The sequence below is a fragment of the Hippopotamus amphibius genome, chromosome X, assembly GCF_030028045.1.
Source record: "Hippopotamus amphibius kiboko isolate mHipAmp2 chromosome X, mHipAmp2.hap2, whole genome shotgun sequence".
Classification (NCBI taxonomy): domain Eukaryota; kingdom Metazoa; phylum Chordata; class Mammalia; order Artiodactyla; family Hippopotamidae; genus Hippopotamus; species Hippopotamus amphibius.
The window spans coordinates 130,022,909-130,039,338 of NC_080203.1; the positions used below are offsets into that span (position 1 = coordinate 130,022,909).

Consider the following 16,430-nt stretch of genomic DNA (forward strand, 5'->3'; position numbering starts at 1 on the left):
AGAGCCTCCGAGGGAAAGCTGTTGCGTGAGCAGACCGCCCACGCTCGCCTCTCCTCCTGCAATTTAGGACAGATCTAGCCTCACCATGGACACTTTACAGCCCAATCAAGAGTGGAGAAAGAGCTCCATTGAGCCTCTAAGTACTTGATGGAGATCAAATATTCTGCCAACAGGCAAAAACATTAAAGGTTATTATGCAATAACAAATATTAAAGAAAACTCAGAAAGCATTTATAACATAAACCTTCTGACAAGGAAAAATACATGGGTGGCAAAATGTGGAATGTATTGACTTTACTATGACAGAGTCCCACGAGCTAACATATAAAATAGATGAATTTATCACAACACATAAGTAAAGGGATTGTAAAACCAAGACTGTACCTCATAGAGTTTCTCAAAATCCTTGTAAGAAACGTTCTGGCCACATGAATTTCATTTTCAGATGACTTTTTCTGTGCTACAATATCCATAAGTTCTTTCATCTTCCTTTATAGGTAATTAATGAAGGAAATAAACTAGACAAGCTGCAGTCAAAGGAAAAAGAGGCTTGGAAGAGAAAATGCCTTACACTTTGTGGCAACATATTTCAACTCTAATTGGAATGAGTGGGGAACAAGCTGGTTTACTGGGGCAGTTTTGCTCCATGAGAAGAATAAATATTTCTCCTCTTATTTTAAAAGATAATACAGGCAGACCTTGGAGATACTTTGGGTTGGGTTCCAGACCACCACAATAAAGTGAATATTGTAAGAAAGCTAGTCACATGAACTTTTTGGTTTCCCAGTGCATATGAAAGTTATATTTACAGTATACTATAGGCTACCAAGTGTATAATCGCATTATGTCTAAAAAAACAATGTACATACCTTAATTTTAAAATACTTTATTGCTAAAAAACGCTATTATCTGAGTCCTAGTAAATATTATTAACACCAAAGGTCACTGATCACAGATCACCATAACAAATACAACAGTGGAAAAGTTTGAAATACTGTGAGAATTACCAAAATGGGACACACAGAGTGAGCAAGTGCTGTTGGAAAACACGGTGCCAACAGACTTGCTTGACACAGGGTTGCCACAACCTTCAAATTGTGTAAAAAAAAAAAAAAAAAAAAAAAGGCAATATCTGTGAAACAATTAAGTGAAGCACAATACAGCAAGGTATGTCTGTACACAGGTATATGTCTCTACTTTGACAAGACACAGCCAACAGTTATGGTACTAATTAGAGCTTTAAAAAAAAAACAATGACCTAGATGGGTGGGATGGGGTGGGAGGGAGGTCCAAGAGGGAGGGGATATATGTACACATAGAGCCGATTCACTTCACTGTACAGCAGAAACTAACGCAACATTGTAAAGCAATTATACTACAATAAAACTAAATAAATAAATAAATTTAAAAAACAAATGAAAACACAGTGAAAAGGGTTGTACCTAGAATCTCTAATTGAGGAATCTTGTCTACTGGGGACAGTGAACTTTTCCTACGTGTGTGATCTTGTCAGGTCCTCAGACTTTCCTAGAGTGTAATGAACATACTTGGGAACTGGGGAAGGTTCAGGCGGTTTCTGTTTGCCAGCCCCTCTCATGGCTAAAACGGCTGGTGTTGTGCTGATGAGAGAGAGGTGGACATTTGGTGAGAGCTGGTCACTGCACCACAATCCCATGACCACGCCTGGCAGGAAAGCTCTAGGGACCGAGCACTCTGGTGCCACCTAGTGGTCCAAGACGGAGCAGAAACGGCAAGGGCAGATTTAACATGCGCATTTCAACAAACCATGGTGATTCTTCCCACACAAGATACGCACTCGGGGTGGCTTTAAACCAGCCAGTCCCCGGAAGTGTGGGGCATAAGGGGTGGACAGGCTACAGGATGTGCCAAAACAGATGAGCAAGACACCCTGATCTGAGGGCCCTGGAGAACGTGGACCACACGGTACCTGCTGGTACCTGGTTCAGGGTTAACTACTCTGCCTCCTCACTAGGGCCCTGCGTGTCAGCAGGGAACACACACACTGCAGGTATGCAGGGAAGCACACCTGAGCCATCCCTTCCTGGCGGGCAGGATGTCTGCTATAGTTGGACAGGGCCCCAGCACTGCCAGGACACACAGCCCCCGTTAGACATCAAACAGAAACGGACCGGAGAGCTGTGAAAGGAACGTCCCCTCCGAGGGCCACAGTCAGCTCAGCTGGTGAGACCAGCAAGGAAGCCCCTTCCAGGAGGGAGGGAGAAGGACTGCACAGCTCAGTCCAGAGACCCCCAGAGCTGTGCTTCTGTGCAGGGCTGTGTGCAGCACTACCCAGGAGGAAACAGCTGTGACCTGGACAGAGTGGCGGTGCTGACCCCTCCCGTGCGTGGAGCTGCACAATCCCGGCCGCTCTGGAAACACGAAGGGACTGAGTCCAAGTCACGCCCACTGGAGACTAATAGTCACTACCGTGGTCACCCCAGTGTATAGGGAAGCAATTCTTTTTATTCAAATGGCTACTGCTGCTTGGAAATTTTTTTTTAAATATGCATGTTGTAGAAAACATGGGACATTTAAAAATTAAGATGCCAGTGAGACAACGGAGGAGAATAACCCACAACCTGAAGCCGAGCCTGGGTGACACCTCATCGACACGCGTCTCTTTCCCCCTCTTCCACACAGTTGAGAGCATCATGCAGACCTGGTGGGGCCCTTTCTGTCTGCAGCCCTCCTGATTAGGTGAGCACTCCTCCAGGCCACTGTCACTCCTCTAAAAGGTCATTTACAATAGAGCATGGGCTTCCTAAGTGGCACAGTGGTTAAGAATCCGCCTGCCAATGCAGAGGTCACTGGTTCGATCCCAGCTTCAGGAAGATCCCACATGCCGCGGAGCAACTAAGCCCGTGTGCCCAAAAAAAAAAAAAAAAAACCTCACATGCTTACAATACAGCATAATATTCCTTCCACATAAACACTGAAAAGCAACACTGCTGATGATTAATACTGCGCTTTCTGGTTTCCAAATCAAATTATTCATCCTAGTGAGGGTTCCCTGAAATCTTTCCCACAAGTTGCACACCAAAATTAATCTAAGTTTACTTCAATTTTTAAAAATAATTTGATATGCGAGGTACTCTTTGTTTGAATGGAAGGGGTTTGGATCACAAACATTAAAAAATGCTAAGATAGGGCTTCCCAGGTGGCCCAGTGGTTAAGAATCTGCCTGCCAATGCAGGGGACATGGGTTCGATCCCTGCTCCAGGAAGATCCCACATGCTGCGGAGCAACTAAGCCCGTGCGCCACAACTATTGAGCCTGTGCTCCGCAACAAGAGAAGCCACAGCAATGAGGAGCCTGCGCACCACAATGAAGAGTAGCCCCCACTCGCCGCAACTAAAGAAAGTCCGCGCACAGCAAAAAAGATCCAACACAACCAATTAACAAAACAAACAAATAAATTATTTATTTTAAAAAATGCTAGGATATGACTGAAAATTAAGAACAGATCTAGATACCAGAAATTCATTTTAAAAAAGGAATTATTAAAATAAGGGCTTCAATGAAATGTTTATCCTTCAGAGAAGGAGCAGAATTCTCTACTTCCCTCCAAAAAAAAAAAAAAAATCACATGAATGCCAGGTTATTTTCCTAACCTTTCCAAGTACAGCAAACAGGGGCTGCCTCACAAAATAAACGCAATCTGCATGTAGTTCCCACGAGCGAGGTGGGCCTGACAGTACCAGGCCTGCAGGCTGGGAGGCCGACAGGAAGGGAAGGGCCTGGCTGGACACTGTGATGGGGGCACCAAAGGGTGTGTGGGCTGCAGGCGACACTGGTGATGGGAAGCCTCCCCAGGAAAATAAAACCTACCGTGATGCTGCGGGCATGTGAGAAGCAAGCGTTAGTGGGGTGGCAGCGGGGAGGGTCTTCCAGATAAAAGGCAGGCTGGGAAGTTCTGCAAATGCTCCCCAGTGAGTCCCGGGGGTGACGGGGTGGGGGCAGGCGACAGACCTGATGCAACTAAGACCTGATGCAACCAAATAAAAAAATGTTTAATACATTATTAAAAAAAAAAACCAAAACAAACAAACAAAAAAGCCCCCACCCCCGTCACAAAATGGAGCCTTGCCCTGAGCTGCTGCTTCCTTTCTGTTTCGGTCAAGCCTCTGGAAGACTAGATGCTGACCAGCCTCTTGCTCTCCAGAGCTGTCTCTACCTTCTACCACACCAGTCTCCCTGCAACTCAGCTCTGCCCTCACTCCACCACCTTCAGCTGCTCCCAGCTGCCATGGAGGGAAGCCCACCACCCTGCGGTGCCGTGATGTGCTCCCCGGGCTGGGGGCGCTGGCATCGCCAGGTCACAGGCTGGGGCAGGCCAGCTGTGCTTGCACAAGCCGTCCTGATCATTCAGAGGCCAGCTCAGATCTGAGACGTGCCACTCTAGCCCCGAGCTACCTTTCTTCCCACCCGCTCCCCCCCCTCCGTCTGCTCTGCCAGCCCCTTTAGGAGGCCCTCGTATCGCTGACATAGGTCCACATTTGTGTCTCAAACCTGGCTCAGCGTCAAAGGCCAGCCTGACTGCGGAGGTCTGTTCCAGCCCTCCTTCCTCCTGTCAGATCCAGCACTCGTGAGAGCTTGTCCGGTCCACGCCCGTCCGCCCCCTCAGCTGCCAGGTCCCCAAGGGCAGGGCCTAAGGGTATGACGTTAGCCGCCTGGCCGGAGTGCTTCCACATATGTTACGTGAACAAGCGAAAACAGAGGTCAGGGCACTCTGTGAACGGCGTTCTTTTCCCCGGCAGTGATCTGACAACACGATGCTGTGGATGGTGACATCACGCTTGATAGAATGGGATAAGAGTCCAGTAGTTCCTGCCTTTATACACAAGGAGAAAGAGGTAAAGATAAAAATTCCCAAGTGACCTAAATAGCTGAAACTGATACAAGACATCAAAGCTGCATTTTAAACAAATGCCGGGGCCGAGGAGCAGCATTCACATGGGATGACAGCATCCGGCTTCTTCCCCACGAGGCTGGGGCACTCACGTCGTGTCTGCCCCCAGCAAGAGCAGGCGCACTCTCTCGTCTCGGCCACGGGTGTTCCCTGGGTGCAGGAGCAGGAAAGACAGCGCACCGGTGTCACACAATGAACGCAGGCAGAACTGGAGCCGGCCCAAGTGACTCTGATACTCTTCCGTTAACGTTTGGAAAGGAGGGTGGGGGCACTGCGCCCCCAGTACTGCCAGTACTAAAAAGGCTTTGAGTCCTCGGTGAATGTCCCCAACTGCTGAGTACACGGTGTAGTGCAACGCGGTGTTTTCAGAAAGGCACCGACCCGACTTCTCGGCTACATGTCAGCGGGTGGGTTTTTTGGTAAAGACACCCCAGACACTCAAATGTGCAACCATCAACGTAACTAAATACAAGGAGCCCTAAGCATGCGCCACAGAGCTGGTGAGTCTTGCACATGAGAGCACAGAACAAAACTCCGGGAAACATTCTCTGCGTGCCTTACTATATGAGAAACCATCCGTGTTTCCAAACTAAATTTTATCCACATCACCTGCATGCCTTGTCATGGAAAACAGTCTTAACTGCTTACCACTCTCTACTTGGCTTAGAACATGAAATGTCTCACATAATTAGAGATTCACCCGATTAAGCTGGTTAAGCCGTACACTGAATCTAATAGAAGCAACCTTCCCCTGCTTCCCCCTCCCCCCACACCCCGAGTAAAACAATTCTGTTCTGTATGGTTTTGTGTCCCTCCTGATTTTACTTAATAAAGACAAGAATGGACAACAGCCCAAACGAGCATAAACCTCTGGGTCTACTCTAGCAAGAAAATGAGCACAGTAGCAAACAGCTATAATCCCACAAATGCTCAAAGTACAAAGTTTCCCCTGAAATTTGATCAATGAATCTCAGACCACCCTCCAAAAGCAACACCCACCAGCATCCCCAGTAAGATGGACACCCTCCATAGGAACACACAGTTTCCGCCCCAGGAAGAGCTCTCAGAAGAGGAGGGGGGAGGAGGGGAGGGGAGGGACACAACCTGCCGACGTCCTAACCATCCCTCTCCCCTCGCTGCTGCAGGAACACGTGCGCTCACCCACGCTGGGGCCGCGCACAGAGCCACCTGCTCTAGGACAGCGCCAAGGGGCCAGCAGCAGAGGGGAGCCCGGCACGACACCGGCTCGCTGCAGAGCTCACTGCAACTTAGTGACGTCCAGAAACCCATGCACGTGGCAAGAAACGTGCTCCTAGCAGGCACGCGTGCCATCACCAGACCGGTCACCTCCCTTCTTCAGATGTGTCGCCACGCCATCCCGTCTGGCTAACCCTTACGCCTCCCGCAGCGAACCTCCATCCCTCGGTGTTAATCTGCTCCCGAATGCAAGCGTAGCGGACGCAATCAGAGTCACGGGAGGGTTTAAGGAGGCCAGCAAAGACTCAGGAAATAACACGAATCAACCCTACGGATAACGTGGCCCTGGCAGAAAACTGCTCGCGGCAGCCGACGGCTCAAGAGTCAGGTGCACGATGAAGTGTCAGGCGTAGTTCACTGCAAACAAGACTAACATTACCATACAAACTTGGAAGAGAGACTGAAAGAGACATTACAAGCTTTATAACTTATGGCATGATATTTAACAGAAATTTTTCCTATGGTGTTTGAAATTCCACGTGCTTTTTAGGAGCTGGATGTATGGTGATTTGCCTCTGAACTGAGGACAATGGCTGGTGCCCCGGTGCTGTGCACATAGAGCTTTTAGTGCACGTTTTACAGCATCAGACAGTGACAGCCTTCACCCAGCACCGGGTGAGAAGCTTCCCCTACTTCAGCACGTCTCCCACAGCGAGGGGCTTACCTACTCCTATGTTAATCAGGAAGAGCCCGCAAGTGACCCAGTTTCAGGTCTTAACCTTTTCCAAGCACATTTGCTTAAGCCAGTGGCATGACCACTGTGGCCACCCAGCAAATTAAATTAGTCTGTGGCCCTCAGGGAAACAGCAGTGCCCAGATCCATCCCACACCTGCCCATCAGGATCTCCGGGGTGGGGCCGGACACCAGGGAAGAAAGTGCAGATGACAAGTGCACAGAGAGACAGACAGGGAAGAAGAGGTTACCACATCCGCCAGAACTTTCCTGAGAGCAAGCACTTCCTTGGCCCGCAAAGAGGGACTGGTCCCCAGTTCCTCCGACCCCTGGGCAGACGCCAGGATACCACCTGGGGGTCTCGAAGGAGAACATATGTGTACTCTGTGAGGGTTCCTGTTACCCTTGTTTCCAGCCAACAGAGCTCTGGCAGGAAGGCAGTGCTGGCTCTCATCTGCCTGGGGAAGAGACCTGGCCGGGGAGAGACAGAGATCTGGGTTCCTGTCTCCTAAGGCATGCTCTCCCAGCCCCAGCTTCTGAACGATGACAAGATATGCGGTGCCCGTGCCCCGTGAAACCAGATGCCACTCCTTTGTGAAGCCCGCCTGCCGCCATCCTCACCTGGCCACTGGGTGCCTTGCTCACCACACAGGCTGAAGTAAGACAAGCATACCCAGCAGCTGTCACAGGTGGAAGGGAGTCAGTATGTGACCCACGATGGCCACTTGGTTCAAAAAACCAAGGTGCATACACACCTTTTCCCAGAAGGTCCCAGAATAACCAAGCCTGCACTGGCCATTCTCGCCCTCAGGACCCTAAGTTGTTTTCTTTTCTTTTCTTTTAATATTTATTTTTTATTTATTTATTTATTTTGGCTGCACCGGGTCTTAGTTGCGGCATGTGGACTTCTCAGCTGCAGCACGTGGGACCTAGTTCCCCGACCAGGGATCCGAACCCGGGAGCTTGGAGTCTCACCCACGGGACCACCAGGGAAGTCCCCTAAGCTGTTTTCAATCTTCGCAGAAAAGCCACCCTTTCTTAAGGTGTCTGGGGTGGGCAGGTAGTTGAGGGTGAAGGCAACTCATTACCATCTAGCGATCCTCGGGCAGGGCAACATTTGAGATTTACGTGTTGGTGGCTCAGTCTATGCATTAACTAGAGTGCCTTTACAAACTAATCCCTTTTTTCAAAAACAAAAAAAGGCTAGATGATCCATTCTGGAGTTCTACATAGAACACCAGAAAACACTAACTAATCTCTGAGATACAAGTCAGATTAGTGATTGCCTAGGGATGAAGAAAGACAAGAATAGTGAGATTTAAATTTAGATACAGAAGAAAACATGTTACTGTTTTAAGAGAAATCATGTTAAAAGCACTTACTGGTGCCTTCATAATAAGAAAAATAGTTTTCAGTTAGTATGGAGTTTTTAAAGTCCTTATTGGGACTTCCCTGGTGGCACAGTGGTTAAGAATCCGCCTGCCAATGCAAGGGACACGGGTTCAATCCCTGGTCCACCCTGGCCCAGGAAGATCCCACATGCCGCGGAGCAACAAAGCCTGTGCACCACAACTATTGAGCCCACACGCTGCAACTACTGAAGCCCATAAGCCTGGAGCCCATGCTCTGCAACAAGAGAAGCCACTGCAATGAGAAGCCCGCACACCACAACAAAGAGTAGCCCCCACTAGCTGCAACTAGAGAAAGCCTGCGTGCAGCAACAAAGACCCAACACAGCCAAAAATGGATAAATAAATAAACAAATAAACTCCTGACTATGTGCATCTTTAGTACTTACAGCAATAATTCACCATGTGCCAGATGACAGCAACAGATCCTAGTATTAACTAATTAACCATTTTGTAGACTTTTATTCATATTTCTAAACAAAATCACCATTTCAGACTTCTCTAATAGGCAAAAATAACACCTACACACGGTATTAAAATTTAATCCAAAATTATTTTTTACAAAATAGATGGCTAGTGGGAAGCTGCTACAGAGCACAGGGAGATCAGCTTGAAGCTTTGTGAAGACCTAAAGGAGTGGGATAGGGAGGGTGGGAGGGAGGCTCATGAGGGAGGGAATATGGGGATATATGTATACATATAGCTGATCCACTTTGTTGTACAGCAGAAACTAACACAATACTGTATAGCAATTATACTCCAATAAAGATAAGGAAGACATACAGATGGCCAACAAACACATGAAAAGATGCTCAACATCACTAATCATTAGAGAAATGCAAATCAAAACAGGGAAGGGACGGGAGGGAGGGAGGGAGGGAAAAGAAAAGAAAAAAAGAAAAGAAAAGAAAAAAGAAAAGAAAAGAAAAAAGAAAGGGGAGGGGAAGGGAGGAAATAATCCCAAAGATTGGGGAAGGAAACAATAAATTCAAAGATATTCATTGCAAAAAAAAAAAAAAAAAAATTTTTTTAGAAACTCCTAAGTTTGTTTTTAAAAGTGTGCTTGAAAAAAGAACATCTGAACAAACTGCTTGGTTTGATTTTATATTGTGTTATACGTGTCAGAATACTAAGTTCTGTCTAAACTAGATAATCATTCTGCACCGGGTATGCGGAATACAAAAGTGGGATTCTACACCAGGGCTCCCATCAACCCTTCAGAGCCAGAGTTCGATCCGTCTCCCCACAAGTCTCTTAGACACCCGGTCAGCTCCACCAGCAAGCAGGCCCCCAGGCCTTCTCTCCCTCCTCCCGACACCAGTTCTCATGTCGTGTGCTGCGAACAGAGCTCACATCGCCTGTTTTTAGATCCTTAAATATGTTCCTCAAATTCAAAAAAAGCTTTTGAACATATGGAGTGATGTCCAACCTCACTCATAATGACAGAAACGCCCATTTAAACAATAAAAGCATCTGTCACCTATCACATACACAAAGCCAACAAAAACTTCACAGCACACGTGCTTTCTGACTCAAAACCGCCCACACTAGGGATGGATCAGGACGACCTATACGCACACATCTGCGGACTCGGGTACAAAAGCATCACACGCAACACTGTCTGCTGTAGGAATACACCTGGGGCACCATAAGTGTCCATGCACAGAGGATCTGCTAGACACACAGCAGAGCACCCAGACCGTGCAGCATCACGGGGTCGTTAAGAGAAATCTCGAGTCAGACCTCAGAGCCCTCGACCTGGAACAACCCCCGTTTTCACGTGTAAACACACAAGCACATATCTGTTCCTAAAAGGAAACCTAGGAGATCAGTACTGACACTGCCGCTCTCTGGAGAGGTAAAACGGGCGGACGGGATGGGTTGGGAGAAAGGTTAATGTATTCCACCCAATTCCCTCTTCAAAGTGGATGTTTTCCCACGCCCCTGTGATGCTCTAAGTACAATACTAATAAATGCAGAATAAAAAGCTACTCTTGGAGTAAACTGTAGCCAGCATTCTAACACGCACCCCCTTAGGGTGATCCTGTCTGTCTTGATCACAGGGCAATAAACAAGCCCTTTCAGGCGCCCAGAACAGAAGGCAGCTGACCGCTTACTGGGAACCAAACCTCCTGCTGACTCCTATGAACACACGACACTGAACCCCAAAGACTTCTTCTCTTTAAAAGTGCAACAAGGGGGACTTCCCTGGTGGTGCGGTGGTTAAGACTCCGTGCTATCAATGCAGGCAGCCCGGGTTTGATCCCTGGTCAGGGAACTAGATCCCACATGCATGCCACAACTAAGAGTTCACATGCCACAACTAAGGAGCCTGCCTGCTGCAACTACTGCAACTAAGGAGCTCTTGAGCTGCAACTAAGACCTGGTGCAACCAAATAAAAGTGCAACAAGGGACTTCCCTGGTGGTCCAGTGGCTAAAGCTCTGCCACTCCCAATGCAGGGGGCCTGGGTTTGATCCCTGGTGAGAGAACTAGATCCCACATGCCACAACTAAGAGTTCATATGCCACAACTAAAGACCCTGCATGCCACAATGAAGATCCTGAGTGCTGCAACTAAGACCCAGCGCAGCCAAATAAATAAATATTTAAATAAATAAATAAATAAATAATAAAAAGCAGAAGTTTAAAAAAAAGTGCAATGGGCTCAATAGTCTATTATCACAGAAGTAATACACTACTGGACTGTACACACAACAGTTAAGATGGTAAATCTTCTGTTATGTGTATTTTACAATTAAAAATTAAAATTTCTTTTTTTAAATGGGGCCTATACAGTTATATAACTGCTTTTATGTGTTCCACTCAGCTGGACTTTGTGGGGCATCTCTCCCATGTCAGTAAATGCTGACACCATTTTTTTTCTTTGCAATAGCATTTGTATTCTCTTGTTTATTATATTTTATTGAAGTATAGTTGGATTTACAATGTTGTGTTAATTTCTGCCAGACAACAAAGTGACTCAGTTTTATACATATATATATATATACACACACACACACATTCTTTTTCATCTTCCTTTCCATTCTGCTTTATCACAGGATATTGGGTATAGTCCCCTGTGCTCTACAGTAGGACCTTTCTGTTCATCCATCCTATATATAATAGGTTGCATCTGCTAACCCCAATGCCCAGTCCACCCCTCCCCCTCCAGCAACCACCAGTCTCTGCTCTGTGTCGGTTACTCTATATTTCTGTTTCCTAGATGGGTTCACCTGGCTGACACCATTTATAACGGCAGCACTCTACCGTATGGACAGTCCCGAATTCACTTCACACTTATTTCCTCATGCTGAATATCTAGCATCCCAGAAATGAAATTCTGGGTCTAAGAGAGACCTTTTGAAACATGTTGCCAAACTGCTCACCACAAAGTCTAATCAGCATTATATCAAATAAGCACTTGCTTCCCCACATCTCACCACCAACGGGCAGTGCTATTCCATTAGATGTCTGCCAACCTGAGAGTCAAAATCTAATGTCTCGGGACTTCCCTGGTGACGCCGTGGTTAAGAATCTGCCTGTCCATGCAGGGGACACGGGTTTAAGCCTTGGTCCTGGAAGATCCCACATGCCGCAGAGCAACGACGCCCATGCGCCACAGCTACTAAGGCTATGCTCTAGAGCCCGAGAGCCACAACTACAGAGCCCACGTGCCGCAACTACTGAAGCCCAAGCACCTAGAGCCCGTACTCCGCAGCAAGAGAAGCCACCACAATGAGAAGCCCACGTACTGCAACAGAGTAGCCCCCGCTCTCCACAACTAGAGAAAGCCCATGTGCAGCAACAAAGACCCAACACAGCCAAAAATAAATTAAAAAAAAAACAACCCTAATGTCTCATTTTTAAGTAAACTTGTAGATCCCTAGTTAAACATCTTTTGATACACTTCTCATATTCGCTACTGCCTATTAGTGTCTTTCATCCAACAACCTACTGGGGTGCACATTCCCTTCTTTGTATCTCGTTACTAAACCATCTCGATGACACACCTGCTGTTTTTTTGGACCCCGGAATAAGACCTGACATGGACCAAGATTTCGTTTTACCCTGTGAGATGCAACCAGTGAAAATATTCTTGCATCCTGATTCTGTCCCCCAGCATGTCAATGGCTCGGTTTTATTTGCTGCTGCCTCCCCTGGGCTGGCTAGTGTCACGCCGACAGGTTTCACTGAGCGAGCACCTCCGTGTCAGCATCCCCATCAGGTCCTCCAATGATGCCCGGCCAGGTGCAGTTCAAGTCAATTCGAGTCAATAAACCCAGGTCTTTTATTTGCCCTTGGGCACCGGGCACTGGGCTGAGCAGCCCTGGTGAGACAGTGTGCCCACAGCATCACCTAAGCCAGTGCTTTCCCCACAGGGCAGACAGACAAGAAGCCAACGAGCTGGGGGGCTAGGTGATAATTCCCAGAGGTGGCTTATAACAGCTGTCTCAGCTGTGTGGGTCAAGCCTCCCTTACCATCACCGGCACTCCACTAAGTGTAACAGAAGCCTGCAAAAATTGCACACGTCCTGCCATCGGTGGCTTAATAAGGCAACCTCAAAGAAATGACACACCATGACAGCACCTCTCATGTCCCATCCTCCCCAAAGGGCTCTGAAATGGCCACGCTCAGACTTCAGTTTTCTGATTTACAAGGAGGATAGCCTATTCCACTGAGAAATACGGCTGCTATATTAATGTAGCAAAGAACAAAATTTTTTCCTTCTTCGTCTCTGAACCTCCTCCTTGGATGTTATTTTGGTCCTTTCCCCCCAAAAAAGTCCTCTGGATATGTCCTCAAGTCTGTACTAGAAACAAGTGCTTGAGTCAACTTACTTTTTAAAATTTACAGCCCACCTTGGAAAGACTGCACTAACTGCTAAAAAGGGCACGTCAACACTTTACTATAAATTAGCCACCTGTAAAATACAAGGTTCAGAATTATTTCTGTATAAAACCAGTCACGGGAATTCCCTGGCGGTCCAGTGTTTAGGACTCATTGTTTACACTGCTGGGGGCATGGGTTCGATCCCTGGTGGGGGAACTACGATCCCAAAAGCTTTGAAGTGTGGCAAAAAAAAAAAAAAAAAAAAACCCAACTCACAAACACCTCCATGCTGCCAGTCGTACAGTTCTAGTGCCTGTGTGCAAAAGCATCACATGCCCAATTTCGCTTTCTGATCTTTCAAATCATCTCAGCTCCTATCCACAACCTCCTTTCTAGGACTATGCACTTGCCCCCCTCAGACCTCAGCACAGCACTTGAAACACCTGTTAGCTGACTTGTAAGTCTATGTGCATCACACTATTTTAGCATAAAACCCCAAAACCTGGTAGCCTGCCACCTTGTGTAAAACACAGGCAATGACATTTCACTTCATTCGGAGCATAAGCAGTTTCTTTACTGCCAGAAAATCACCTACCTATTGCCAAGGATAAGATTTAAATATTCAAAATCACTTAAATCAAAATTAACAGTCAGCAGTAATAAAAGAAAGAATCTTTTAAGATCCTACTATATAGCACAGGGAACTCCACTCAATATTTTGCAGGGACTTCCCTGGTAGTCCACTGGGTAAGACTCCACACTCCCAATGCAGGGGGCCCAGGTTTGATCCCTGGTTGGGGAACTAGACCCTGCATGCATGCTGCAACTAAGAGCCCGAATGCCACAACTAAGAGTCCAAATGCCACAATGAAGACCCCGTGTGCTGCAACTAAGACCCGGTGCAGCCAAAAAAAGTAAATGAATGAACATTTAAAAAAATGAACAAACAAAAAACAACTTTGTAATGACTTATATGGGAATAGCATCTATAAAAGAGTGGAGAGATATATATATATGATTCACTTTGCTACACAGCAGAAACTAACACAACATTGTAAATCAATATATTCCAATAAAAATTAATTTTAAAAAAAGAAGGAATACTGAAAATTTTTGATGTTGGATTTATCCTTGGCCAAGAGATAGATTCCCAAATGTACGTGCATGTACATGTACACACACACACACACACACGCACACGTGCATGTGACTTAAGTCTGAATCAGGGCTGCCACAGTGACACGGCGCAGCCAATAGACTCCAGGCTTCACTGTCCTGTTCATCTGTGTTTGTAAACAAGGCACAAGGCCCAGGTCTTACCTTTTTACCACCAGCTTCAGGGTCTTATGCGACCCCTTCACCAGGCAAATCGCTTCCTGTCTAAAGCCCGACAGACCGATGTCATTGATGCCCACGATCTCATCTCCAGCCAGCAACTGGTCCACTGCCGCAGCTTTGCTTCCTTCTTCGATCTGCAACACAGAAGCGTGTCCCGTGAGCCTCCCGAACGAGCAAACACCCCAGGACTCGGCCAGGAATACAACACGCCCACAGCACATGCCACCCACAGGTTTTCTCAGACTGGCTTCAGGATGACCCTGGAGTGAAGGGACCCACCTGGGCCCGGCTTCCTGGCGAGAGACTAGGGATGCATCCCTCACCCGGTCTGGCTCTGCAAGGTCCCCACTCACGGAGGCGCGGGAAAGCGCAGGAGCACTCAGAGACACACCAGAAACAGCAGATCCGGGGACACCGACTCGCTTTCTGGATCTCCTTCCTCTGAATAATAATGACGGACCCTTTTTATTATTCACTAGTTATTTCTCATATATTAACCCTGCACCTAGTTATTTCTGTAACGGCTTTATTTAGACAAAACTCAAACACCGCACAATTCACCTACGTAAACATAAATGAATGGCTTGTTTGTATACTCACAGAGCTGTCCAACCATCACCACCACCCACGTTAGAACAGCTTCCTAACCCCAGAAGAAACCTCGTTTCTGTTAGCGGTCACGTCCCGATCCTCCCAGGCCCTGGCAACCACGCATCTGCTCTCTGTGTCTAGGATTTGCCTGCTCTGCACATTTCACATAAACAGAATCATACAATAAGTAGCCTTTCGTGTCTGGCGTCTTTCACGCATGATGTTTTTTCAAGGTGCATCCACGCTGTAGCCTGTGTCAGAGCTTCATTCCTTTTTATGGCTGAATGATATTCCATTGTATGGACTGAACACACTTGATTTATCCGTTCATCACTGACGGATATTTAAAGGCTTTCCCCTTTCGGCTATTAGTGCTGCTATGAACGCTGGCGTGCAGGTCTGTGCATGAGCACGTGCCTCTCTTTCCCTTGGGTGCACACCCAGGATTAGAATGGCAGGGTCACGCATTAACTGCGGTGAACACCAAGGACCTGCCAGGCTGCTTTTCGCACAGCATTTTACATCTGCATCTGAGGTTCCCATCTCTCCACATCCTCGCTAACGCTTACTATCTGCTTTCTTTCATTATAGTCCTAAGTTATCATACCACGCAAAACACTCCCTACTCAGTGATGAACACGTACGTATAACAGTGTATTGATCGACGCTTTAAAAGCATTTTATGATTTTTATCCTGAGAAATTTTAATCTTTAAATCCTTAACCCTAGTTTTTCCTACACAGCATAATCCAACTCAGCATCAAGCAACCATCAATTAACCCGCCTGTTTCCTGTACTAGCGCTTGGCAAGCTACGGCCCAGGAGTCAAATCCAGCCAGCTGCTTTTTTTTTTTTTTTGGTAAATAAAATTTCACTGCAATACAACCACACCCATTTGTTTATACCCTGCTACAGGAGAGAATGGAATAGTTTGGCCCACAAAGCCAAAAATATTTACTACTTGCCTTGTTACTAAAAGAAAGTTGCCAACCCCTGTTTTACACCAAAAAGCCATTATTTTTACAAACTGGTAGGAAAACTAGTGAAAAAGATGAATGTTCCAGTGTGCGGCTTTGGAAGCTCGCTGCTCCAACTGTATGCCAGGGCTGACCTAAAAATCAGTTCCAAACCTCACAAAGCACTAAAGCCGTAGATGTTTCTCCTCTGGTCATTACAAAGCGGGAAACAAGCAACTTACAGGCTCAGTTCTGAAACCACACCGAACTTTACTGCACTCGTAAAGTCTCCACCTGGACCCCAGGACAGCTGAACTTTTCTGAGGCTAATAAAGCAATTATTCATCGCAAGTCAACACCATAAACAAAAAGACCACTCCTAACAAAAATATGAAGCAAATTGTTCAGTTAACAACCAGTTTCAAAGTCTAGACAATTTTTATC

The 16,430-nt window shown here is 46.8% G+C and overlaps 1 protein-coding gene across 5 annotated transcripts in view; it reads right to left on the reverse strand.

Moving 5' to 3' along the window:
• SHROOM2 (shroom family member 2) overlaps positions 1–16,430 on the reverse strand; it is a 135,276-nt gene that overhangs the window by 62,302 nt on the left and 56,544 nt on the right. For all 5 annotated transcript variants that reach the window (XM_057718025.1, XM_057718027.1, XM_057718026.1 and 2 more), the window contains one exon: positions 14,422–14,573. In XM_057718025.1, the coding sequence (XP_057574008.1) occupies positions 14,422–14,573 (152 nt within the window). The remainder of the gene's footprint in view (positions 1–14,421; positions 14,574–16,430) is intronic.